Genomic DNA, 27,708 nt, shown 5'->3' with positions numbered 1-27,708 from the left:
GACGGAGCGCGGGAGCGGCGCGGAGACGGCACCAGAGCGCCCCGCGACTCCGGCCTGAGCGGGGCACCGGGCCGGCCGGCCTGCCTCACCATGCAGCCCCCGAGGTAGAGCCTGGACGGCGCCGAGGAGCGCAGAGCGGCGCGCAGCCCGCCCGCCCGAGACGGCCGTCCGGCCTCGCGCCTGCCTACTCCCTCCAGCCCGGACCCCCCTGAAATATGTTCAGGGGCGCTTGGATGTGGCCCGGGAAAGACGCCGCCGCGCTGACTATCTGCTGCTGCTGCTGCTGCTGGGCTCCCAGGCCGAGCGACAAACCTTGCGCCGACTCCGAGCGGGCGCAGCGATGGCGACTGTCCCTGGCGTCCCTGCTCTTCTTCACCGTGCTGCTCGCTGACCATCTGTGGCTGTGCGCTGGGGCCCGGGCCCGGCCCCGGGCCAGGGAGCTGAGCAGCGCCATGCGGCCGCCCTGGGGGACCGGCCGGGAGCGGCCGCCGGTGCCTCCTCGCGCGGTGCTGCCGCTGCCGCCGCCGCAGCCCGGCGAGCCCAGCGCGCCCCCGGGCACCTGCGGCCCCAGATACAGCAACCTGACCAAAGCCGCCCCCGCCGCCGGCTCTCGGCCGGTCTGCGGCGGCGTCCCAGAGCCCACTGGGCTGGACGCAGCTTGCACCAAATTGCAATCTTTGCAGAGACTTTTCGAACCCACCACCCCGGCTCCCCCTCTGCGGCCCCCTGACTCCCCTTCCCGTGGCCCGGCCGAGTTCCCTTCCGCCAAAAAAAACTTGCTCAAAGGCCACTTTCGGAACTTCACTCTCTCCTTTTGCGATACCTACACGGTCTGGGACTTGCTGCTGGGCATGGACCGCCCCGACAGCCTGGACTGTAGCCTGGACACCCTGCTGGGGGACCTGCTAGCCGTGGTGGCCAGCCCGGGCTCCGGGGCCTGGGAGGCGTGTAGCAACTGTATCGAGGCATACCAGCGGCTGGACCGACACGCTCAGGAAAAATATGACGAGTTCGACCTCGTGCTGCATAAATACTTACAGGCGGAAGAGTACTCAATCCGGTCCTGCACGAAAGGCTGTAAGGTAAGGACTGGCTTCCGCAGCCACAACAGCCGCCCTGGGCAGCGGCAGCGGCAGCGGCAGCGGCAGCAGTGGGATGGGAAGAGAAAAGGAAGTCTCCCTTTCTACCCACCCCACCACTCCCACCGTGCCCTGTGCAGCACTAACCAGTGCCACCCTGGGACCCTCCCTAGTCAAGGGGCCTCAGGGATTCAGGTCAGGTAACCACCTGGCCAACTTCTATTAATTCCGGGTTTGGGCACCTTAGGCCTGGGGCTTCTTGGAGACCTGCCCCCTCATGAGTGGGGAGGGGCCACGGGGCCCTGGGCTGACAATGAGGTGGCAAGAGGGATTGTGCTCCCCCCAGCCTCCATCCTCAGCCAGCCATGCCCCCCTCCTTTCCGAAGCTGGAATTGAACGTCCTGGGACTGGCTGGTACAGGGGGAAGGCCAAAGACGGGAGGAAGAATATTTGGCAACCAAACTCTCACCCTTTGGCTTCTGCCAGTGGCTGAGAGGAGGAGCACTCCTGGTGGTGGGACACACCAAACTCTTGACCTTACGTGACCTGAGGTGGCTGGCCATAGCCGAGGCAGGTCAACCCCAGGGGGTGCCTGTCTTCTCCCAAGGAAGTCACCTGCAGGCTCTACTCCCCTGACAAAGGAAGGAGCTGGGAACAGGGAACAGCGACTGGTGGGAAGGCCACTGAAGGTTGGTGCATTCTCATACAAAACTCCTAGTGCCTTCCCAGCACCCCAGGGTGACAGTGGAGGGAAAACTGGCTTTCTAGCTGCTGGGGATAGGTATCCAGAGGAGAGGCGAGGCAGCTGCAGAACAGGCCCGCCTAGGGAAGAGCCGAGTGTTAAACTTCTTGATCCTCGGCGGGGTTGCTCTGGACAGTTAGGTGGGTGAGGGCTGCAAACATTTGGGACTTGATGCTACTGCCCTGCTCACCCGGCCTGGCCAGGTGACCTGCCTTTGGGAGGAAAGAGAACAGCAAGGTCAAAGGGTCAAATGACAAGGAGACCGGGAGGGGTGGTGACCTCACACATCCTCGAGCTGGGGCCAAGAGCTGGAGAGTGAGACAGTTGCTTTCTAGCCTAGCTCGTCTCCCTCCAAGACTTTGGGGAGGGGCAGAAAGTGCCCTTTTCCATCCAGCATGGCCCTTGTGGACTTCTGCAGGGCTTCCATGCTTTTGGCGGGTTCCCTAGGGATTGGGGGCAGAGGGTTGGGCAGGAAAGGGGTAGTTCCTCGCTCCTGACTTCACTTTCTCCTTCTCCTTTTTCCTGCTCTCGTAACCTAGCAGTCTCCCTCCCGCCTCCCTCAGCCTCAGCTGACTCACTGCCTCACTCACACTACCAAATGAGATATTCCACTTCTTAAAGGTGTACAAGCAGATAGACACACACACTGCCATACACCATCACCACCACCCTGGGCAAAGTCACATAGACATGCAGAGAGGTCGTCACACCCACAAACAGTGTCACAGAAGCAGATGCCGTGTCACACACACGCACATCTCCCCATGGTGTCAGAGACACGCAGGCAGAAGTACTGTCACATGAAGAAGGACACATTTTGTCTTAATAGAGACACATACCCTTGATGTCAGCCACGGACACATACACTCAGTGGGAGCAGAGAGACAGGGTCCACAAGCAGATGGAATCGAGGATGTCTGTTTTTTGTGGCCCTCCCTTCAACCCCATGGCCCTGTTTTTTGTTTGTTTGTTTGTTTGTTTTGTTTTTTTCCTCAATCACCAGTATGGATGAGAGGCACACCACAACTTCCCCACGGGGTTTTCTCCATGTTGTAGTTGATTCCGATTTCTGTCTGGACCTGAACTAAATACAAATCTCTCATGTTGACTGTTTTACCAAGCAGTGTGACGTAGAAGAAATATATCTGATCTCTCTGATTCAGGCGGCCTTATCACCTCTACCTCTTGTAAGTGGTATGACCTTGGGCAAGTCACTTCACTTTTGTAAGCTTTCATTTCCTCATTTGTAAAACAGGGATCATCATCCTTGCTCTGCCCACATCCTGGGTCTTTTGTGGGGAGAAGGTGCAGATGTATTTTGTAATAAGAATATAACATCTGACATTAATGTAATGCTTAGGGTTTTTCCGCCCCTCTCGTGTATGTTATGAGATCAAGGAGGCTGGTGATACTAACACCATTACTCCCATTTTACAGATGAGGAAATTTAGGTGCAAGGGGATCAAACGGTTTGCCCTAAGGTCACTCAGATAATGAGCAGGAGTGCCAGGACTCCAGCCCACCTGTTTTGGTGCTAAGCTGGTGCTTTTGCCATGGCCTCACATCAAGTTCCTGATGGCCCTCCCTCCTCTCCTTTGTCTTCTTGTCTGTCTCTCTCCAGCAAACCAGCGAACTCCTCCTGCTCTCTTGCTGCCTGCTGTGCTGGCAGAAGGGCAGTGCCAGCTCCACAGCTCTCTTCCTGCCTTTCCCACCCCTTGTCCAATGCTCTCTCCCTCAACTGAGGCCAGACCCACCTGGCTCTCGAATCCAGCTGTATGATGGGCACTAAGGGAAAAGACAACCTTGCTACCCTTCTTGGACTGTAGGCTCCTCTCTCCTCAGCCCCTCACCCAACCTCCCTGGCAGGCCTTAGTTGCCATTCCCCAACCCTGTTCCTGGGCTCCAAGCCCTCCTGTCCAGTCCCCACTCCAAATGGGATCCCTGGGAGATGATGCCCCACCCTCAGAGCTTCTCCAGAGTGGAGAGCCCACAGCCCCAGGCCAGGATGAAGACGCTTTCTCTACTTCTGGAAACCAAGCTGGGAACCTCTGTTCCAGAGCCAGGTGACCCCCTGTCCCCAGGGCCCTGTCCTGAGTGCATCAGTTAGCTCTTCCCTGGGTGGCCCCAGAAACCCTGTTCTCTGCCTTTGCAATATCTGCCCCTGTTTCAGGCCACACAGGGCCCCACGAATCATACCTGTCCTCACTGCTGCCTGTGACACCTCCCAATTTAGTACCAACTGCAACATTTCCTTAATGTGTGACTGACTTCCTCTCACACAGCAGGGCAATGTTAACTTAGGCAGGCCGATGCCCTTCCCCGCCCTGGCCTCTCCCAGCTCCTAGGGTCATGCCTCACCTCTCTCTTATCTCCCTGTGCATCCCCCCAAGCCCTGTTTCCTCCAACCCCCACCCCACTCTCTTGGACCTAGCTAGGGTTACTGGACAACCACCTCACTCCCCCATGCCTCTCCAGCCTCCCAGTTCTGCCACGCTTCTGCCTTTCTGATTGCCTCTTCCCCCACCTCTCTCTTTCCTACTCTCTCTTCAGAACATTCAGACTAGGGGGAGTGATGGAGATGGGGGCAAAATCCTGACTTCTCTCAAAGCTATTGATCTGAGAGGGAATAGAGGCCCAAGGGAGGGACAGTTCTTAGCTCTCTCACCAGCCATAGGGTTGCATTAGTAAAGATGAGTACCAGGGAAAGATGTGATAGTTCTGCTCTACTCCAGACTGACCCAAGCACACCTGGCAGACAGCATGTTTGATTTTGGGTCTCACACTGACTGCGCTGAGGAGGAGGCAGGAACCCATGTTCTTCTGGAGAGAGTAGAAGGAGGTGTTTCACTTGGAGAAGAGGCGACTCAGGCAGACATGCTGTCTGACGTCACACCTCAGAAGAGTTGACATGGTATAAATGAAGAAGCATGACCTGCGTAGCCCCAAAGGGCTTTTGTAGTTAGAAAGTCCTAGGTTAAAACGTAGTTCTTTTATTTATTACCTGTGTAACCTTGAGCTAAGGACGTCAACTCTCTGAGCCTCACTTTTCTCACCTGTAAAATGGGGCTAATTCATTGTAACAGTCCTGCGAGGTCATTATTAATGAGAAGAGTCTTTACAGTACCTAGACCTGCCATAGCAGAGTTGCTCAGTTTCTTCCTTTCAAAAAAGGAACAGACTGCCTTAGGAGGAAGTGAGTTCCTCCTCCCAGGAAGTATCTGGCCCGGTACAGGTGGACCCCTGGGGAAAATGCCATGGAGGCAACTCTAACACCAGATTTTGAGCAGAGTTGGACCGGGTGACCTTTGAGGTCTATTTCTGCCTGGATTTTAGGCCTGTGAGCAAAGCTTGCTCCTTGAACAGCAGCACTGGATGGGGAGGGCTGGGGAAGGAGGTTGGTCCTAACACCCACACAAAGAGAGGGGGTGGGGGGCTGCCAGAGCCAGCGCCTTGCCTTCTGCCCGTACCCGCTGGGGCCCTGCTCTTCCTCCACTCCGGCTGGCAGCTGTTTCTGCCTCACTGCCTTCCTCTCTCCTCCCACCTGCCACAGCTTTCCTGCCAAGCAGGACTCCTTGCTAACACTGGGTATGAGGGGTGCTGAGAGCAGGGAGCTCAGGGCACTGGGTAAAGGACAGGAGCCCCAAGTTGGCCAGTGGTCTCTGTTACCATCACACAGGCTTGCAGTCAGGGAGCAGTGCCCCACAGGCAGCCTCCCTGACCCAGGGCTCTTAGAGCCAGAGAGGTGCCCTGGTCCCTGTTTGGGGGTAGAGGAAGGGGCAGGCTGTCAATAAACAGCCTCTTGGGAGCCATGGCAAACCCTGCCCTGGGAGAGGGGCCTCCAGATCCACAGAAGCTCATCTCGTCACCAAGGAATGTGAGCATGGGGTTCTGGGAAGGAGCAGGAACCAGGAATCCTGGAGCAGGGACAGAGAGGAGGCAATGTTTATAGCTAGGACAAGGACACAGTGAATTAAGACTGGGAGTGGGAAAGTGGCCTCATGCTGCTCACACCTTTCCAGACCCTTCACGCCCACCCTGACCTGCCCCAACTCCAACCCCCATATTCTTCCCACATGTTAGCTCACACCCAACATGCCTATCCACTTTCCAATGACCCTACAACCTTCCCAATCTTCTACTTATCACCCTAGGCTTTTCCCAAGTCACACCCACGCCTTACTCCCTCTACCTATAGTCCTCCAACCCCTGCCCCTCCTGACAGTGACCTCTACCCCCTTTCACCCCAACTCTGGACCTCACTCCCCACCTCTTTCCTGTCAACAGTCAGCCCCTCACATTCCACCTTACTCCCCCTATTCCCATCTCCCACCTGACACCCCGCCCAAACCTTTACTCCAAGATCCCACACCCTCTTCTGGCCCGCATGCCCCTTGGGTGTTGCATCACTCACACTCCACTCACACTTTACCTCCCTTTTTGCCATCCCTTGTCTTGCTCCCTTTCATCTTCTGGTCCTGTCTTCTGCCCTCTTTCCTCCTGCCTCCCCCTCTCCCTCTCTGCTCTCTTTCTCCCACTTCTCTTCTCTCCTTACCATTCAGGGTAGACATGTACATGTGTGCATGCACACACAGACACACATCCCCCAGTCTTCTTCATGGCCACTTCCCATCCTTCCCGCAGGCTGGTGCCTGACTACTACAGTCACCATAGCAACGGGAACCTCCAGGAAGGATACACTGGTATCTCCTGAAGGTGGGGGTTGGGGGAGTTAGGTGGAGAAAGGGAGCCTAACAGCCTCCCGCCCATTACCATGGTCTGGCAGGAAAAGTCTTCTGAACATGGTGAAGGTGGAAGTGAAGAGAGGGAAGACAGTGGGTGGGACCAAGATCAAAGGAGGGTCAAGAATCTCCCAACACATCGTAAGCATGAGAGGGTGCTTCGAAGCCATGCAGGTGCATGCTGGTCCCCTCTGGATATGTCAGTACCCTAAGGAAAGGGTATACCCACTTTTTTACATGTGGGGAGGGACATCGGCTGACACCTCAGACTCAGGGGTGGGAGTGTGTCCTAGAAAAACTTCTCCTTTGGGGCAGTTCTTCTGTGCCCCCACCCTCTGAGGCTGTTTACCTGCTGTGTGCCCGTGCAGACTGGGCATCAAACCTGCCCTTCCCAGCTCATTTCTCAACCACATGTGGATTCCAGCTGCTAGTGTTAACTGAAAGCCAGGGGTGGCCCCTGCTTCTGGGGGTCTGGACAAATCTGGACCACTACAAGCACCATTCTCCAATGCTGGCCTGGTAGGTCTCTGGGGAATGGGTATGTTTGCATTTTGTGTGATTACAAGCACACAGACCAGAGTGTGTGCAAGAGGCCAGGGATGCTGGACCAGCCTTTTCTCCCTGGGCATAAAAGTGGGTTCAGTAAAGCCTGAATTTTTGATACTGTGAGCCAGATAGGTGCTTAGAGGGGAGAGCAAGGGCACCAGGCGAGCTGCAGCTGGCTCTGGAGAGGGAAGGAGTTACTACGGAGTGACAGGGACTGCCAGGGCCAAAGCTCCTGCTGGAATGCATTCTGGGGAAAGTAGCTGGAACCTGAGCCACAAGTCTATGGGCCAGAAGATGAGGCCAACTGGCTGCAAAGATGAAAGAGCTAAGAAAGGGGAAGGAAAGAAGAAAATTGTGAGCTTTGAGTGCCTAGGAGATGCCAGGGGCTTTATATATGTTCATGAACTCATTTAATCCTGGCAGTCATCCTAGCAGGCAGGCACTATCATCATCCCCATTTTACACACGAGACAACTGAGGCTCTGAGGTGAAGTGACCTTCCCAGGCCACGTAGCAAAAGGACTGGCATACAAACCTAGGTCTGTCTGTTCTTTCTCCAGTGCACAGATGCATGAAGAAAATGCTAATAATCTCCTCCAGCTGTCAGAGGTAGCACCCAGCTGGCTACTGAGAGGCTGGGCTGAGAAGCTGGACGGACTGAAAGGGAGGCCCAACAGAGCCTATTGGCAGCTTAGAGGTCCTCTGGAGTGGCCCAGATCCAAAATGAGGACCCACCAACATCCTCTTTGTTCAATATCCCAGTCTCTTGTCCTTGAATCCAGTGACAATCACTGTTACCTTCCTGGAATAGCAACAAGAGAATGGGCACAAGGAAGGAACTGTAAAGGAGACAGGAGGACCTGGGCTCCTCTCGCCTGGAGAGAAGGTATCTCTGTTATATTCTCAGCCGCAATCTGCTGGAGGGATCAAGCAGAGCAAGAGGGGAGAAGCTGCAGAATATTAACCTAAGTTAGTCCCTAAGCAGGCCTAATGCAGGCCTGAGACCCTGGCCTCCACATCCACTGCACCTCAACATGTGCAATTTCTCCATATCCTTGCCCATGCTGGTAGAGCTGGAAGGGAAAACGACTGCAGTAAGACTGTCGCCCCAGAGTCTGCTGAGGCCTGGCGTGGACTCTGGATGCCCAGTTCCCATGCAGGGGTTTTGGTGAGCCCCTAACCTTGAATACCTAGGCTTTTTTTGGGGATTGAAGGAAGTGCCAACCCACCAAATTCTGCCAGAAGAGGGGCATTTGGTGGCGGTGGGTGTTACCAATGTTCCCTGTCTTACTTGGTTTTAAGAAGATAGCATGGCTACCTGGCTGATCTGTGAAAGGTGAGCTTGTCTGTTTAGTGTTGAACTCATTAAAACTTCCAACCAAGTTAATCTCTTAGAATTATTATAGTCTCAGAATCTTACAATAATATCTTTTTTTTTTTTTTTTTCCCAGTTAACCAAAAAGGTCTTGGAGAAATTTTGGAAAGTAGAAGTATAAAAGGAAAAAAGTCCCAGAGCACTTAGTCTTTTTTTTTCCTGTGGTAAAATATACATAACATAAAATTGACCATTTCAACCATTTTTAAGTGGACAATTCAGTGGAATTAAGCACATTTGCAGTATTGTACAATCATCACCACTATCTGTTTCTGAAACGTTTCCATCCTCCCAAACAGAAACTCTGTGCCCATTAAACAGTAACTCCCAGCTGGGCGCGGTAGCTCGTGCCTGTAATCCCAGCACTTTTGGAGGTCGAGCTGAGCAGATCACCTGAGGTCAGGAGTTCGAGACCAGCCTGGCCAACATGGCAAAACCCCAGCTCTACTAAAAATACAAAACAGCCGGGCATGGTGGTGCACACCTGTAATCCCAGCTACTCAGGAGGCTGAGACAGGAGAGTCACTTGAACTCTGGAGGTGGAGGTTGCCGTGAGCTGAGATTGCGTCGCTGCACTCCAGCCTGGGTGACAAAGTGAGACACTGTCTCAAAAAATAAAAAAAAAAATTAAAAAAAAATAACCCCCCATTCTTCCCCCCTTCCAACCCCTGGTAAGCATTATTCTACTTTCTGTCTCTAGGAATTTGAGTAGGTACTTCATATAAGTGGAGTCATACACTATTTGTCCTTTTGTGTCCAGCTTATTTCATTTAGCATAATGTGTTCAAGGTTCATCCGTGTTGCAGTATGCACCAGTACTTCATTCCTTTTTATGGCTAATAGTCCATTGTATATCTATGACATATTTTGTTTATCCATTCATTTGTTGGTGGGCGTTTGGGTTATTTCCACTTTTTGGCTATTGTAAATAATGCTGCTATGAACATTGAACATTGGTGTATAGGTATCCTTTGCATCCCTGCTTTCATTTCTTTTGGGTTTATATTAATGCCTAGGAGTAAAATTGCCAGATCATATGGCAATTCTATGTTTAACTTTTTGAGGAACTGCCATCCTGTTTTCCACAATGGCTGTACCATTTTACATTATATTACATTTTATGTTATACATTCTGCACCATTTTACATACATAACAGCAATACACAAGAGTTCCAGTTTCTGCACATCCTTGTCAACACTTGTTATTTTTGAAGTGTTTTCAATAATAGCCATCTTGATATGTTACTGTATTTTTACATAGTTGAAACCATAGTGTTTTTTACCCTGCTCTTTTAAGCTTGTTACACTATCTTTTTATATAATTAAATATTCATAAACCTCATTCTTGATAAGTGTACAATATTCCATCATGTGAATGTAATGTAATGTAATGTATTTAACTAGTCCCCTATCGACATCTATGTTACTTCCAACATTTTACTATTATAAATAATACTGTGATGATATTCTTTGTTCATAAATCTGTTTCAGAACTACGAATCTTTTTTACTAATAAATGCTATCTCAGTCATTTTTTATTTCTCTACTTTGCTGAGTTTTTAAAAATCACAAAATAATGCGTGCTGTTTGTACCAAATCTAACAATACAGTGGTTTATAAAGAAAACATTAATGATCCTTCTATTAGCTCCCCTCCCAGTCCCACTGCCTGAGGTCCCTGATGTTAACAATATGGAGTGTGTTCTCCTACCCCTCTGTCCAGGCTTACATAAACGTCTACACACAAAATGACTTTTTCTTTCCTTTTGCATACAAATGGGAGCATAGACGTTAATTCTGCAAGATGAAGTTTCAGAGCTAGACTTACAGAATCAAAGAGTATTAACCTTTTTGAGGCTCTTGACATACATTACCAACTTTCTTTCAAATTACTGGGTTATTCTGGTTTATACCCTCACCAAAAGTGTGAGACTAATGCAGCACACTTTTCCAGTATTGGCTATCACATCTTTAAAGCTTTACTAATTTGGTAGTTGAAAAATGGTACAGCATTGGCTTTTCATTTGCATTCCTTAGGTCAGATGTTTGTTTTTCTTGTTTATAGGCCATTTGTCTTGCCTGCTTTGTGAATTGTCTTTTCATGTTTTCTGTTTCCCTTACTGATTTGTACGTGCTTTTTTGTATGTATTAATGATATTAACCTTTTTCTAATCACATTTGTGGCAGAATTTTTTCATTTGTTATTTGCACCATAGAGCTGAGAGGAGGGAATGGAAAGGAAGAGAACCATTCCACAAACTTTGTGTCCTTTATCTTACTTAATTCTTGCATCTGCCTTATGAAGTACATATATATTATTCCCATTTTACAGAGGAGAAGACAGGCTCAGAGAGGTTAAATGGCTAGCTTAAGGTCATCCAGCTAGTAAGAGTTGGAGCTGGGATTTGAACCCACGTCAAATCCAGGGATTTGAATGGCAGCAGACAATGGCACCACCCAGTCTTTGCTGGTGTAATTATACTATCGGTAAAGCTTTGTGTGGTAAAGCTTCGTGCTAGTTCCTTAACAGGCATCATTTACAGAAAAGTAAGGGTACGTAATTTTATTATCTCCATTTTACAGATGAGGAAAGTGTGGATCAGGGAAGTCCAGTAACTTGCCTGAGGTTTTATAAGCAGTATGAGCAGACCTAGGGTTTGGGTTTGGATGGCATGACTGTTTGAGTTTAAAGATGTTTGACCCTGTCTTCCCACTGTATTTGCTTACTCCCTAGGCATCAACTTCTTGGATCCAACTTGAGGCCCAGGAAGGAAAAATACCTTTCTCACAGTCACCAGAAAGTTAGTGGCTGAGTCCCTGTCTCCCTACAGGAGGTGACTTGTCCAAATTCACACAGTTGGTGGCAGAGCCAGAATCTGAAGCCAGCTCTAACTGTCTATCTAACTGGAGCAGGGGCTTCTCAATGAAGAGAATTTGTGGAATATGCTGGGGAGAAGGAGTTGGGGAGAAAGTGGAGTGCATAGATACCCCGAGACTTTTCTGAAGGAATGGACTCTGGCATTGGAGTCTTCCAGGGTGAGGCTACTCTAGAAGCCCCTAGATGGTAGGACCTGGGACAGGAGAACTCACATTCTGAGGCAAGAAAATCTTTCTTCTGAAGACAGCTGCCTTCCCTTCACCAATTGTTAAGATTAAAACAGGAAAAGTGAGCCTTCGGCTCTGGGTAGGAAGCTGATGGGTGCAGAAGAAGCAAAGCAGTGTTTGCCTCTTTTTAACACCTCCATCTCCCAGGGTGTGTGCGTGTGTACGTGTATGTGTGCATATGCGTGTGTGTGTGTGTGTTGAGGAGAGAGAGAAAGGAATACTTTGATTGTGGAATGGAAATGATCATTCGTGGCACCTAATATCCAAATGCTATTCCCCCCACATCTACTTACAAAGAAAACTTTACTCATATGAAGAATGGACTACACAGACTGATTTTTACAGAGTCGCCCCTCCCATCCAGACCTACAAACCTCTCCCTAATTTGATGTGAAATTATGTCAAAACGAGATTTGTTTGAGTCCACAGGCTTCAGCGGTTGTAATGAATTGAAGGGGACCATCCCAAAGGCAATATGAGTATAAAAGTTTGGACACCGAAGTCCAGATTGACCTGACTTCAACTTCCAGTTCAAAATCTGTCTTCTCTGTAGAATAGCTGTTGAGAACTTGAACATATTCTTTAATCTCTATTGGAATCTCACTTTCCTCACCTTTGGAACTAAAAAATAGGGTTATTATGAGGCTTAAATGCCATGAAGCATGCTAATCTCTTAAGAGCACAGTGCCTGTGAGATGGAAAGTGCTCAAGACAGGCTAGCCACATTGTTATTATTATTATTGACTGTGGACCTTGGACAAATTATTTAAACTCTTTGGTCCTCCCTGTCCTCATCTGTAAAGATGTGTCTCTACCTCAAGGGATGGTTGTGAGGTTTCAGTGAGTTAAGAAATGTCAGGGTCAGGTGATTAGAACAGAGCCTGGCATATAGTAAGCACTTAATAAATGGTAGCTATTATTATTCTCTCCTTAATTAGGTGTGTTTAATCCAAATGACTGCTTAATATCTAATTGAGATTGGCAACACTGGGGCGGGCTACTTAGGAGTAGGGAAAGGTAATTTGTGAGCAGGAGGTGAAGTATCTGGGGTGGGAGATGACGAGCCAGAGGATTCTAGTGAGGGAAAGCACAAGGATATGCTTAGATGGGGGAGTAAAGAGGCAGAGAGGGAGATGGAAAGACTCCAAAGCCCTTGATTTACCTCATCACTAAAGACCAAGCACAGCTCACAGTCATCTTTGATCACATCTCTGTTCTCTCCAGCCTCTCATCTTTCTGGCAAGGCACAGCATTTGGAGGAGGAGGTAAAGATCTGTCTTTAGTGATCCCTGGAGAAGGCTGGAGATTGCTGCCTGGGCCTGGGCCCAGGCCCAGGTATAGCTGTATGTGGCAAACAAGTGTGCCTGGGAAGGGGAAGTGTGTGCAGCTCAAGGGAACCTATGGCTGTCACTGTCACACTGGCACCATTCCCATGGTAATCTGCACAACCATTGTGCACAGAAGCTCCCAAAGCTCCCCTCCTCTCATCTTAGTCCTCTGTGTGGCTGTGGGACCCCTCATTAGCTCCGTTGTCCTGATAAATTTACCGTGGTCCAGACAGTGATGATGGAGTAGATGATCCAGGGCAGGGCAGTGCAGGGCCTGGGGCTCTGCAGCAGGTTCAGTGTGGGCTGAGTCTGGCGAGGTTGGTCAGATCAGGTCTTGGAGATTTTGTTTTTTGTTTTTGAGGTTTGTGGCTGCAAAGCAGTTTGTTTTTATTTAAAATTCAGTTTATCAAAGTACTGTATCTTCATAATTTTAAATGGCATGTACAAGCTATATACATATACACACATATATATGTGTACACACACACACACCTCAAGCCTCACTCTTCAGAGTCAAACACTTGAGACACTCTTGACTGTTTCTTCTGATATTTACCTCAGTATTTCTAAATGGTATGCTAATATTGCTATTTCTTGTTTTTTCTGTTTTAAATATTTGTGTATACACACACATATAGCTAGATATTCACACATACACATATCTACACCTGTGTGTATATATCTCATTTATATGTATCCTTGTAGCTTATAAAGCTTTTAAATTCTATATATAAAATGTCTGTTAAATGACATATATAGATCTCAATGTTTATCATTAAAACAGTAGCCCTCTACTCCACCCCTGAGCCTAAATCTTAAGAATTAAATACTTCCAACTCTCTTAGCTGTTTTCTTCTGATATTTACCTCCACATTTCTAAATGCCATGTCAATATTCTATTTCCCAATTTTTCTCTTTTAAATATCTGTTGACTTTTAAAATGTGATTAGAGGAAGATTTAGTTCTTTTACTCCCAGCAGCACTTAACATACACACATGCTTCCCCTCCCCTCATACATTCAGTATTGGCAAATCAAAATTTCTGGTTTTAACAATATTCCAGTTTATATTACTAGAATTACAAATATTGTTCACAGCTGAGTTATGTAGAATACTGTGATTATGTTTCCTTCCTTGGTCATCTTGTTTGCATGGAGTTAATAATTGCCTCTTGTTTTATGTTTGCTTAGTTTTCTCATTTTTTGCTGATACATTCCCAATTTCTTTATCAGAACTATAAAATCTCACACAAACACTTTCATAACCCATTATTTTCACTTTTTTTCTTGGAGCTCTCCACCTTGCTCTAGTTGCTAGAGGTTTGGTTTTCAAGTACTTGTCAAGTACCTCCATGTGTATACCTCCTCCACTTATATACCCACCTCCATGTGAGGCCCTGAGGACAGGGGACAGATGAGTAAGATACAATCTGTCCTTGGTGAATCTACAGTCTCATGAGTGTATAATTTATAGAAATGTCTTACCAGAAGGCTTTGTGTTAAGACTGATCTAGGCTGTCCCTTTGGTCCCACACTCAGGCAGCCCTCCTCTTCTTTGTTTCCCATGAGTTACCAGAATGTGATACAGCCCCCCAAAGAGCAAATGTGACCCTAGACTGCATTAACAAAAAGTTTCTAGGACAGGAGGGCTGATACCTCTACTTCACGTTGTGTTGATAAATCCTATCTGGGGATTATGTGTAGTTGCAAAGGACATGGAAATACAGGGACTCATCTGAATGTGAACAACCAGGCTAAGAGAGGACTGGAAACCACATCTTTTGAAATAGTTGAAAAAAACATTGGGGATGTTTGGCTTCTTGAAAGAGTAGTCTACACATAGCTATCTTCGATTTTATTTCCTCACATTTCCTTTTCAATTTTCTACAGGCTGGTTTCTGCCCCCACTGCTCCACTGAAACTGCTCTCACCATAATGAGACTGCCTCTTAATTCCCCAAACCACTGTGTTCCCATCTAAATCCTTATCTGCTGGCCACTCCCTATTCTTTGAAATTCTCTCTTCCCTTAATTGGCAGAATGCCTCTCTTCTGTTTCTCCTCCGGTCTCTTGAGCCACTCCTCCATCTTCATCTGATTCTTTTCCTCCATCTGCCCCTTAAATGTTAGTTTTTCTAGGGATCTGTTGATCCCTTTCTCTATCTACTCTCCCTAGGTAATGCCATCCACTTTCTAGGCTTCCACAATTGCTGACGCAGCCAGGGTGAGCTAGATTATGCTCTGGTAACAAACAACCCCCAAATATCTGAGGTTTAGCACAACAAATGGTTACTTCTTTCTCATGATACATGTCTGAAACAGGTCATCAGGGAACATCGGCTCATGATAGTCACCAAAGACCCAGCATGGTAGAGAATCCGACATAACACTGCTTCCACAGTCAGCATCAGAGGGAGGAGAATGTGGCACATCATACATTTGCTCTTAAAACTTCTCCCCAGAAGTGACTCATGTCACCTCAACTCACACTTCATTGACCAAAGCAAGTCATATGGCCATGCCTAACTTCAGAGGATGTGGGAAAGTATAGTCCTACTATGTTCCTGATGACTAAGTCCCTAGCCCCTGATAACTTCCAAGCCTTTATGCAAACCCTCCTTCTGAGCTGACTACTGTGTCCAACTGCCTCCTCAGCATTTCCACCTGGCTGACTCACATATACCTCAAAGTCAACATGACCCCAAACTGAATTTATCGTCTTCACCCCCAACTCTATGCCTCCTGTTTTCCCTGCCTTAATAAATGAAACTATTCATCCAGCTACCCAAGCCAGGAGCTTGGTCGTCATCCTGGATCTCTCCCTCTCTCTCATTCCCCACATCCTCAAGTAATCCTGGTGATTCTACCTCTTTAACATCTCTTCCCACATCCACCCCCTCCTCCCTGTTTCTCAATTCTGCCGCTGTTGCCTTAGTCGGGGTCCTCATAACCTCTCACTCAGACTGTTGGAATTGTCTCGTAACTGGTCTCCATGCCTCCAGTCTTGATGCCTATACTCCATCATCCACACTTTCAGACAGAAGTCTGAAAAGTTAGTCATGTGAGGGGCAAGCGATCTTTAAGTAGGCAATTATTTGAAACCTATTAAAGGCTCTCCATTGCCTATAGGATGAAGCCCAGCTCCTTGTCAGCTTCCAGAGCATGTCATAACCATGGCCATGGCCTTCCTCTGCAACCTCATCTCCCATTGTGTCCCACTTTGCGCCCTCTAACTATGCTGAACTACCTACAGTCTCTAAACTCAACACTTCCAGGCCTTTATGCCTGCTCATTTCTTTGCTTGAAGTGTACTTACTGTTTCCATATTCCACCTAGTTACCTTCTACTCATTTTTTTTTTTCAATTCCTAACTCAACCCTCTCCCACATGGAGATGTTTTCCTGTCCTTCAGCCCTCAAAACACAGTTGATCACTCCACCCTTAATGCTACTACTGTACCAAGGAGATACAATGCTTCTTGACTTACAGTGGGGTTACACCATGGGAAACCCATTGTAAGTTGAGAATATCGTAAGTTGAAAATGCATTTAATACACCTAACCTACCAAACATCATAGCTTAGCCTAGCCTACCTCAGACGTGCTCAGAGCACTTACACTAGCCTACAATTAGGCAAAATAATCCAACACAAAGTGTATTTTATAATAAAGTGTTGAATGTATCATGTAATTTATTGAATACTGTACTGAAAGTGAAAAACAGAATGGTTGTATGGGTACTTGAAGTATCATTTCCACTGAATATATATTGCTTTCTCACTATGGTTAAAATTGAAAAAGTGTAAGTTTCCCCATCATAAGTTGGGAACCGTCTGTGCTACCTATCACAGTGACTTCAAATGATTGATTCATATAATTGTCTCCCCTGCTCCTTGAAGACAGGAATCTTGTCTTACTCATCTCTATTATCTGTAGTTCCCAGTACAGTGCCAGGCACTCAGAAGATGTTCAAGAAATGTTCGCATGGACAAATAATGAGAAAACCAGACTCGGAGAAGTCTAAAAATACCTGCAGGGTTGGCACGGGGGACAGGAAGGTAGCTGTTCCATATGGCACCAGAAGAGTTAGTAAGAGCCGCGAGTGAAGCCACAAGGAGGAATTAGTTCAAAAGAAGGAAGAACTTCTGTAACTGCTAGAGTTATCTGAAGATATGGGCTGCCCTAGGACAGCATGACCCCCTGTGACAAGGCTTACAATCAGAAACTGGATAAGCACTTGGCAGTGATGTTGGAGTGGAAATTCCAACAGCAGACAGGGCAGTGTTGTGATGGTTATCATGGTCCCTTCTATTCTGGAACAGTCATGAACCTGACTCCTCTACTCACCTGATTGACATGGATTATCTAGGCCCCTTCAGAGCTGCTCCTGCATTAGGGACACTGTTTCTCCACTGGACCAACCGTGTCCAGGCTGGGCCCATCCAGCCGCTGGCCTTTGAGCAGATGGCCCAAGAGGCTTGATGGTGGGAGAGCTTTCTGGAAGTGTGCTGGCTCTAGGTTCTCACCCTCTTCTCCAGCCATCTCCCCTGCCTTTCCTTCAGGCCAGGCCACTTTGACTCATAATTGCTTAGTCTGAGAAGCAGGACAGCTATTGCTTATTTTTTAGAGCCACTTAAGTAGAGCCCTATCATCCACCTGGATTTGCCCTTTAATGCCTCTAATCCCAGTTTGATTCTACCAATCCCAATGAACTACTTTCCCCAGAGTTACGTCTATGATCTCCTTCCTCTGGTTGAGGAGACTGACTCTGACCTAACCCTGTTCTGATCCAATACTTTGAAAGCCCCGAGTCAGGACTAGGAGCACTTGGCTCTTTTCAGACCCTGCCCGAGGGGGTCCCTCACACACTTCTCTGTGTGCTGATGGATGCGGTACAAAGAGGCATCAGGTTAGCAATCAGGTTGCCTCCCTTCGAATCATGGCTTATAGTTGATTGCTTCCATGCCTCTGACTTGGCTAAGTCGACCCTCTTCTTTGGGCCTCAGTTTCCCCATGGGTAAAATCTGGGAGCGGAGTTTACCGTGGTGTCTGTGCACAGTGGATATCATCCCCATATGTAGCTCACATTGCTGCTTTGCCTCCACAGGCTCTGCGGCTGCAGCTCCAGCTGCTGGTCAAGGGCCCCAGGGGTACATTAGGAAGACAAGCAGCCCTGGAGAGAAGGCCTATAGGGAGGATTTGGATGGGGAAACAGGCCCCAGGGAGGGAAGCAAGTTAGAATCCAAGAAGGAAACTGCTTAACTTCCTGGTTGGCAAGAACTAAAGCTCTCCTCCCCGGAGGGCTTTTCAGCCCCAGAACCAAGGAGCTTGGGATGGCCTCCGCTTTCTAAACTTTCTGGTCCTGAGTCCTGGCTTTGGGATGTAAAAGTCTTCTTTCTAGAGGAGAGTAGGGATGAGGATGCCGCGGCCAGGGCTGCAAGCCTCAGAGCCGGAGGGTAAGGCTCTCTGGATCCTCCCTAGACTGGCAACTGCAGAGCCCAGGAGGGATGGTGACCCCTCTCGTCTTGGCCCTCCCATTTCAGGAGTGCTCTGCAGCCCAGCTGGGAGGAGGGATGGGACAGCCTTCGCAGCTTCCTTTTTGGGTTAATTGGTGTTCCCTCTAGTTATTCCCTGCTTCCTTCCCCTCCCAGTTCCCATAGCAACTGGGCTGTAGCAGCCAGAACTTGATTGAGCCCAGCAGTGGCCCAACTGAGGTGGGGAAAGGAGGGCACCGCCAGGTCAATGCTTCCCCCCGCCCCCCCACTGCCATCTCAAGGGTTCAGGATGGTTAAGCTCAGAGGACAGGACATAATTGGAAAGCCTTTTATGCCAGGGCTAGAGTTTGAAGAGCCTAACACGCCAGAGCAGGTCTGGTTCTCCTCAGCTCTCCTCCCCTCCCCACGCCCTGTGTCCTGCCTCTCAAATTTTGGATTCACTGTTGCTGGTAGGATTGTTCAGTAGGAAGAACCCTGGAGTGGAGGTGGGAAGCCAGGTTTCCAGTTCCTCCCAAACCGATGGTTCTCAACTGTGGCTGCATACTAAAATTGCCTGAGGTATTTTGAAAAACTACAGATGTGTAGGCTCCACCCACAAGGATTCTGACTTAGTTGGTCTGGGTGTGATGTGAGCCAGACAGGAGTATTTGTGTGTGTGTGTGCATTTTTAGACAGGGTCTCACTCTGTTGCCCAGGTTGGAGTGCAATGGTGTCATCTTGGCTCACTGCAATCTCCGCCTCCCGGGCAAAGGTGACCCTCCCACCTCAGCATCCTAAATAGGTGGGATCCAAGGTGTGCACCACCACACCCAGCTATGTTTTTTTGCAGAGATAGGGTTTCACCATGTTGTCCAGGCTGGTCTAGAACTCCTGGACTCAAGCGATCCGCCAGCTTCAGCCTCCCAAATTGCTGGTATTACCAGCATAAGCCACCACACCCAGCCCAAGACAGGAGTATTTTTTTGGCAGCTCTCTGAGTGATTGTGATATGCAGCCAGAGTTGAGATCCTGGAGAACAAAAGAGCTCCGTGGTTCACCCAAAACTGACTGTTGTCTTGTTCTGAAACATTTCTTTCCCTGCATCCCTTGCCTCCAGCAAGCCCCACAACTCTCCTAAGCCGGGCCCTCCTGGCTTTCCTCCATCCTTGTAGACAAGTGCCCAGGAAGCTGTGACTGCCCAAACAACCTCCCCCTGTCAACCCCTGGCTCAGTCCTAAAACTAATGAGACAGGGCAAGCTACCTAGGTCCATCTAAGAAACAGAGCTGCAGAGTCTAAGGCAGGCTTGTTGCCCAAGCTGTAACAAACACTGAGAGCCAGATCTTTCACCTGAGAAGGACCCCAGCCTACCTCTGAGGCATGAGGGATAGCGATGGCCTCCGCTGGCCAGCTGTGGGGCTGAGGAATTGGATTACCTCTGAGCCCCCTGTCACTCTTCTTCCTCCATTCCCCTCATTAGCTCCTTGCCTGTTCCTGCTTCGCCACCCACAGGCCTGGTGTCCTCCCCAAGCAATCTGCTCACCCACTTGTTGTCATGGTGACTCTGGCTGGGGGTGTGGGGACTGAGTGGGGAGGTCGTCTAATTAAGGAGAAAGGCCACACTCCCAATGTCAGGCCACCCCTCCCCCTTCCCCAACCTACCCTTGGCTGGCTCCCTCCCTTCCTCCCTCCAGGAGCAGATGAGAGGAGCGCCCAGCCACCATAGCCTGTTACTGGGCTAATTGCAGTTGCCTGGGAGGAGGGCAGGAACTCCACTGGGGCCTTCTCACCTAGGAGCTGGAGCATTGAACTAGAAGAGCCCAGAAAGAATTCCACAGGGACCTCTGAGTTGCACTGATGGATGCAGGGTTGGGAGGGGGCCGATTGCACACATTTTGGGGTGAGGGTCAGGCAGGCTCTGGGTCCAGGCTACAGATATTGGGGCAGAGCCTGTGGACAGAGACTCATCTTGGCACTCAGGGGCTCAAAAGATGGAGGGAAGTCTCTAAGGTACTGGGACCCTTAGTTCTTGTAATTTCATGTTCTTTCCTGCCTTACTTCTGTTTCTTTCTCCTCCCCTTCTTGCGCTCTCTTATCCCTCTTTCTTACCTTTGCTTTCTTACGCTCCCATCTTTCTTAGCCACTCTTATTCCATCTTATTCACCCCCTGCTTGTTCTTACCCGTCTTTCTTACTCCCTCTTTCTTACCGCCTCCTCTTAACAGCCCCGCTTACCCCTATCTCACCCTCTCTTTCAACTTATTTCACCCTCACCTCACTCTTAACTCTTCACCTCCCTTACACCCTCCACCTCTAATTCCCTGGCTGTTTCTCCCAACCCTGTTGTTTCCTACCCCCACTATTCCTACCATTCCTTACCCTCTCTTTCCCATACACCTCATGTCTTCCACCCCTTACCCCATCTGCCACTCTCTCAATCCCCTCAGGCCCCTCTCTTCCTGCCCTCTTTTAACCCTCCAGCTCTCTTACCCTGCCTCCTATTTCCACCTGTTTTTCTACCGCCCTTTCACTCCTTTCCCATTCCTTTTCATATACTCTTTTAGCCCAATAATTTCATATTTAGGAATTTATATAAATAAAATTTAACACAAGTGTGTGAGAGATGTGTGTATAAAGATAATCACTGGAGCGTTGTTCATAATAGTGAAAACGTGGAAATAAATGTCCATGAACAAGAGATCACCAATGCCCTTTTCATTCCATTCATATAAAACCATTCTCTGTTCTCTTAACACACCATGAATTTGTTTGCCGACATATCTTTGCTTAAGCTATTGTCTCAGCCTGGAATGCTTGTTTATGTCATCTCTACCCACCCCATCTAAAATCCTGATTTGAGTCCAAGCTCATCTGTTTTCCCATCACTGAAATCTTCCCCTGCTTCTCTACTTGCTTCCCTCCATTGGTCCGTGGTTTGAACTCTCTTGTGGTATAGATCATATGCCATAGATTCAAGTTAGATGTGTCTACCCATGAAACTGGAATTTTCATGAGCATAGGGACATGTCCTCATTTAGTTGTCCTGTTCATTCATTCAACAGATTTTTGAAAGTGTATATTGTGCCGAGTACACAATGGTTAATAAAGCAAACCCATGTCTGCTTACGTGCAACTCACATTTTAGTGGAGCTGACAGGAACCAAACAAGAGTGCAGAGAAAGTAATACTTGTGGTGAAGAAGCAAGGAAAAGAGAATAATGAGGGTAGCATCCTTTGGTGAGAGGGGTAAGGGAGACCCTCTCTGAGGAGAGGACATTTAAACTGAGACCTGAAAAATGAAAATGACCCAGACATGTCAAGAGTAGGGGGAAGAGCATTCCAGGCCAAAAGAACAGCATGTGCCAAGGCCCTGTGGTGGGAACAAGTAGGGCATGTTCAAGGAAAAGAAAGAAAATGAAGTTGGAGAGAAAGACAGGAGCAAAGTTATACAAGGGCTAGAAATCTGTGGTCAGAAGTTTAATTCTAAATGCATTGAAGGGTTTGGAGCAAAGGAGTAACATGAGTCAATTGCGTTTTGAGACCCCTGTTCCTCCTGTGTAGACAGTGGATTGGAAAGAGCAAGGGTGCAGGTGGAGAGGCCAGATGGGAGACTGTCATCCAGGTGAGGGATGATGATGGTCTGCCCAAAGGCGTGGATGTGGAGCTACAGTTGGCATGCCTTGCTGATGGACTAGATGTGGGGAAACAGAAAGAGAAATGAAGGCTGACATCTAGGTTTCATGGCACTCACTGAAACGGTCAAGACTTGAGGAGGACAGTGGATTTGGGATTAAAAAAATAAGATCTACATTTTAAAATTTATAACATGTTAAATTTGAGATGCCTGTGAAATACCAAAGTCCCAAGCAATGCTTTGCTCTTTGGGGGATTGGTTAGCAACACAACCTACCCCATCACCCACTAGTACCCCCCTGCTTTGGAAAAGGCCAGTGTGGGATTGCATTGCCAAAGTCCATGTTCACAGCAGTTATTTGTAGTTTAGTGAAAATGTTTAAAGTAAGTATAAGAAACTGACAGTGCTTCTGAAACCATGTTGCTCAGAATGTGATAGAAGAGCCTCCTGCAGCACAGTGACCCAGACCTGGCTCAGAAATGCAGATTCTGAGCCCACCTTCGTCCTCTTGAAGCTGAAACAGAGGGAGACGTCTGCATATTTAACAAATGCTTCAGGGGGTTCTGAGGCACACTGAAGTCTGAGAACCATTGCTGTGAGGAACAACAATGAACCTAGAAAGCGCCCCTAAAGATACAGGACTGGATGTGGGTGGCGAGACAGAAACAGGCCAGGTGCATGAGAGCCATCTGGGCATCTGTTAAAATGCACATGCTGACTTGGCAGATCGGGCGTGGAGTCTGAGATCCTGCATCTCTCACAAGCTCCTAGGTGATGGTGATGGTGATGCTGCTGGTCCAGGTCCACACTTTGAGGAGCAAGGACCTAGATCAGTGGTTCACAACTGGAGACAATGCCCCCACCCCAGGGGAACATTTGACAATGGCTGGAGACATTTTTTTTTCTTTTTTGGTTTTCACAATAGGTGAGGGGAGAGAATGCTACTACTGTGTAATGGGTAGAGGACAGAGATGCTGTGCAATATCCTGCAGTATACAGGACAGCCACCACAACAAATAATTATCTGACCCATAATGTCAGTAGTATCACTGTTAAGAAACCCTGGGCTTGATGATAACCAAAGAGTATGGAGCAGGGAACCTTTCTTAGCTAGGACCCAGTGCCTGGTAGGGGTGGACTAGATGAGGGACAGGAAGCATACCCGCGAAGTGAAACTGCAAAGCAGAGGTTCCAAATGAAACATAGCAGTGTGTGTGATGTCTGCTCCATGCCAGAGCAGAAGCCAATAGGGCAGAGCATGGATCAAGTAGAGCTCAAAGGCACATGTGGTGCCTGGTAAGGCAGGTTCCTGGGTTTTTTTGTTTTTTTGTTTTTGTTTTTGTTTTTGTTTTTTTCATTAAAAATAACCCCTCACATTTGCGTTACACTTTACAGTTTACAAAACATTTTCATATGTGCCATATTATTTCATCCATACAACACTCTAATGAGGTAGAGCAAGGATTATTCTTTCTTGAATTTAGAAACTCAATACCATCAGCCAAAGAAATGTTTGCTGAATTGAACAGAACTGACATTTGCCTCATTATATATAGGTAGTCTCAGACAAGTCAGAGACTTCCTTGGACCAAGTGTAAAATGACAGGGTTGCACGGAATGATTGGTAAGGCTCCTTCCAGTGCTGACCTTCCAGTAATTTTGTGATCTTCGCCAACACACAAATGCTGAGTCTTGGATGACTGCAGACTGGGGTGCTTGGGAGCACTGGCTATGAGATGGGAGATCTTAGGTAAGATGTAGTGGCCTTGATCCAAGCCCTTCTTCCTCTCTACCCACTGGAATCTTGGGGTTAGGTTGGTGAGGCCCCCTTGAGAGACCACAAGCAAGTCTCCCCATCCCTCTCCTCTGAGGTGAGAAGGGGCTGACACATGGGCTGATGCTCTTTCCTCTCCCCACAGGCTGTCTACAAGGCCTGGCTGTGCTCAGAATACTTCAGCGTGACCCAGCAGGAATGCCAGCGCTGGGTGCCCTGCAAGCAATACTGCCTGGAGGTGCAGACCCGGTGCCCCTTTATACTCCCCGACAATGAGGAAATGGTGTACGGAGGGCTCCCTGGCTTTATCTGTACAGGTAAAGGCAGGGCACTGGGGAAGAGGGAGGAGGCTGGGGGCCCAGGACAGGCATCAGGTCAGAGGAGCTGGGAGCAGGGAGAACAACCGGGGAGTCAGGTGAGAAGAAGGCCAGTGGCTGGACGAATGGGCAGTGAGGTCCCCAGGTGGGGACAGGGCCAACTGGAATAGGGAAAAAGGCCAGAGTGTCTTTCTCTGCCCAGGACACTCCCAGGTAGTCATCCCGAAGAAACTGGCTGGGGTCCCCAGGAAAGAAGGACTCAGAAAGGGCAAGTGCCGAGGGCTGGGGGGAAGGAGCCTTAGATGAGGCTACTTGAGCAGCCCCAGCTCTGGAAACTTGCTCCCTAGGTAAGGCATAGCTATCAGCTCCCCGAGCACCCCACCACACCTTCCTTATCCATTGGCAGGGTTGCTGGATACTTCACCAAAGCGTCCGGAAACCAAGTGCTGTGACGTGCAGTGGGTCTCCTGTGAGGCGAAGAAGAAGAAGTTCAAGGAGTCTGAGGCCCCCAAAACCCACCACCAGCAATTCCACCACTCCTATTTCCACCACTACCACCAACAGTACCATCACTACCACCCCCGTCATGAACACCCCCACCGCGTCAGCAACAAGCCCGCCCTGCTGCCGGTCTCTGGGGGCTCCCGCCTCAGCCCTAGCAGGATCCGGCTCTGCGTCCTTGTTCTCATGCTCCTCCATACCGTGGTGTCCTTCTCCAGCAACCAGGGTGGTGGGGGATTGGGGCTGGAGACACTGCCTGCCCTAGAGGAGGGCCTGACACGGGAAGAGTGACAGTAGGGAGGGAGGACAGACCTCCACCACACACTGACATCAGCTCCAGCTCCCCCAGGTGGGGGGGAGGGGTTCCTCCCATGGGAGGTATAGGATAAGGTGGGGGCGGGGGGAAATGGGGGAACAACACATCCCCCCCAACCTACCCCCACCCCAAAATCAGCTCCAACAGAATGGCCAGAGGGTCCCAGGGAGCTGCAAAATTCATCCGGGAGAAAAAGGCAGGAGCAGCAGGTGACCCCTCCCAAGCCCCCATTTATGGGGCTTAGCGAAAAAAGGGAGGAAGTGGGGACTGGATATGCCCACCCCTGCCAAAAGCCCTGACCCCAGGGAAGGATGCTGCTCACCCAGCCTTGGCCCTGCAGGGAATGTTGGGGGGCACAGAGGGGAGAAGCTCTTTCCCCCACTCCACATTCCTTTTGTTGCCAAGATCCTTAATTCCCTCCTGCCCACATCCCTACAGGCGACGGCAGACAGTGCAATGGCCCTCCTGCCACTTCAGCACACCTTGCCCCACCTGGGACCATCACACGTGAAGCACCAGGCTGGGAGATGAGGTGCACACAGTTGCAGCTAGGTCGGGGCCCCAGTTAAGCTGTGCCCCACCACCCTAGGCAATGAGGGGCAGGTAAGGGGTACAGAATGAATGGTGAAAGAGAGTGAAGATAGAGAACGGGGAGAGGAGAGGAGAAATGTGGACAGAGGGCTTGAAGAGATGGCCGAATAGGCTACTGCCACCCGGCTTTGGGAAGACAGTTGATAAGTGTTGAGGTAGGCTCGAGAACTGCTCCCCAAATCAGTGAGTTGCATGAGGAGCCCTCTGGGGAAAGAGCACAGGAACTGAGTTGCTAGGCCTCAAAACAAAAGGCTGCAGGCACATGGTTAGACTGCCGTTGTCTGAAGGACCATATCTTACAGAAGGTGCACATACTCCCAAGGGCCACTCATGCCCTGGAGATCTTGGCCTTGGGGTCAAAGATATTTCCATTTCCGATCTCCATGGGGAGGAGGGACTTAAGCCCAAGTGGGTCAGGCCTGGCCCGGGTCCTCATACTCCCCCATCTTGTCCCAGCCCAGGCCTCCATGAAGGAGAACCTGGTGGCATTTCCCCAGAGCTCTCCAGAGATGAGCCTCCCCTATCCCCACCCTGTCCCCGTCCCCAGCCTACCAAAGAGTATTCACACCTTTCCATCCCTGACTCCATGGGTTACTGTCCCAATTGTGAAACACCCAGACTCCTCTTCACCCTGTAGCAGGGTCTTCTGCTCCAGTCACCCCGGCCCCTTGCAAGAGAAAGTCCAGGGACTGCCAAGAAGACCCTTTGACTAAAGATAATGTGCTGTCATCTCTTGGCTGAGAAACTGTTGAGTCAGGCTAGAGGGCTGGACAAGAGAAGAGGCATTGAGAGCCCCCTTGGGGGCCATTAGCCTTGCTCTGGTCTGCTGTGTGGGGGTGGGGAGTAGGGGGCATCCCACATTGCCTGGGACATCTGAATGCTGATAAGAATGGACAGGAAAGGGAGCCAGAGCTGTATTCCTGGGACAGGCCAGGGAGCCTTTAGTGCCAGCAGGGCCTGTGTCCTGGGATGCGATGCTAATGAGTGAATGGAAGGGTGGGCCTGGAGCTTCGTGAGAGTGAAACCAAGAAGCGGATGGGGAAGGAAGAGCTGACCTTGGTCAGCTTAGGGATGAGTGGAGAAGGAATCATTCATGGGCCTCAGCTGGGTCCCAGACTGATTACATGAGACTGGGGAGTCCTTCCCTGCCAGTTTTCTCATTTCTTACAGCCTATCCCCCAGCCCTACCCCTGTGCCCTGCCCACACACTCCCCTGTTTGGCCCTCAGCACTTCCGGCCTGGTCACATACCCCATCCCTAGTGATCTTTTCAGCTGGGGAGGGGAAGAGGTGCTGGCTCCTTTCCAGACATGCTTATGTATAAGTAAAGGGGCAGGTGCTTGGGCTCCAGAGAGACCTTAGGTACTGCCTTCTAACTCCTGCATCCTCAGCAGGGGAAAAGGAACTGGGAAGTAAAGGGGAACCATATGGCCCCAGGGAATGGACCCTTGGAGACTCCCATCCTCTCTTCCCCTTCACCAAGTGCCCAGGAGACCCCTGGCTCAGACCAGCCCAAGGCCTTGCCCAGTGGCAGGGGAAAGGGGCACCTCACTCCACCTCAAAGTCATTTGACTGCCCCCATCCACCCCACCACCCTAATCTTCCACCACCTCTCCGGCTGCCCCTGCCCTCCATCACAGGCAGCAGAGCCGGGCAGCTTTCTTATGCCATTTTCTACACTGTGCTTCATGAGTAGGACTTTCTTGCACTAGTTCTTATGACTGAGTCTCCAAACTGGTTTCCTAGTAGTCCCCCATCCCTTCCTCCCTTACCCAGCTATGATTCAGTTGTCTCTGCCCTCCCTCTTACCCTGCCTCTGTGTTTCGGTAAGAGTCTCTGTATGTGTACTGCTTTCTGTTTTGTTGCATTGTGGAGCAGAGGCCTCTCTGCTCTTGTTTAACCCCATAAAGAAATAAATGGTAAGACTTGATGATAACCCTCCCTTCATGGATTTGTTCTGTGGAGTTGAGCTTGTTGCATTAGGAAAGGCTGTGGCTTGGGGAGGGGGTGGGACCAGAGATGTTGACCCTGTGCCCAGCTCTCTGTCAGCTCAAATCTCAGGAAGAAAGGGTAAACTGTAGTAGACCATGCTAGACAAGGACTCACAAAGCCAGCCACCTGCAGGGATCAGGCAGATCACTGTATGGAGTGAAGTAGGCCGGGTTGGGGAAAAGTGCAGACTCCAATTTGAGTGC

At 49.5% G+C, this 27,708-nt stretch overlaps 1 protein-coding gene across 1 annotated transcript; it reads left to right on the top strand.

Annotated features, from left to right (window-relative positions):
- Window positions 1–167: 167 nt before the first annotated feature.
- Window positions 168–27,449, top strand: FAM155B (family with sequence similarity 155 member B). Its single transcript, XM_025373032.1, has 3 exons — window positions 168–1,082; window positions 23,935–24,106; window positions 24,513–27,449. Exons 1-3 carry the CDS (start codon window positions 216–218, stop codon window positions 24,896–24,898), a joined length of 1,425 nt encoding a protein of 474 aa, XP_025228817.1. The 5' UTR covers window positions 168–215; the 3' UTR covers window positions 24,899–27,449.
- The last annotated feature ends 259 nt before the right edge of the window (window positions 27,450–27,708 follow it).

Source organism: Theropithecus gelada, chromosome X, assembly GCF_003255815.1.
Source record: "Theropithecus gelada isolate Dixy chromosome X, Tgel_1.0, whole genome shotgun sequence".
Classification (NCBI taxonomy): Eukaryota; Metazoa; Chordata; class Mammalia; order Primates; family Cercopithecidae; genus Theropithecus; species Theropithecus gelada.
The sequence above is the reverse complement of the archived record's forward strand: the minus strand, read 5'-3'. Positions and strand labels throughout refer to the sequence as shown.

Coding starts and splice junctions, on each gene's coding strand:
- FAM155B (XM_025373032.1), top strand. CDS start 216: ATGTTCAGGGGCGCTTGGATGTGGCCCGGGAAAGACGCCGCCGCGCTG. Junction 1,083..23,934: donor CCTGCACGAAAGGCTGTAAG/GTAAGGACTGGC, acceptor CTCTCCCCACAG/GCTGTCTACAAGGCCTGGCT. Junction 24,107..24,512: donor CCCTGGCTTTATCTGTACAG/GTAAAGGCAGGG, acceptor ATCCATTGGCAG/GGTTGCTGGATACTTCACCA.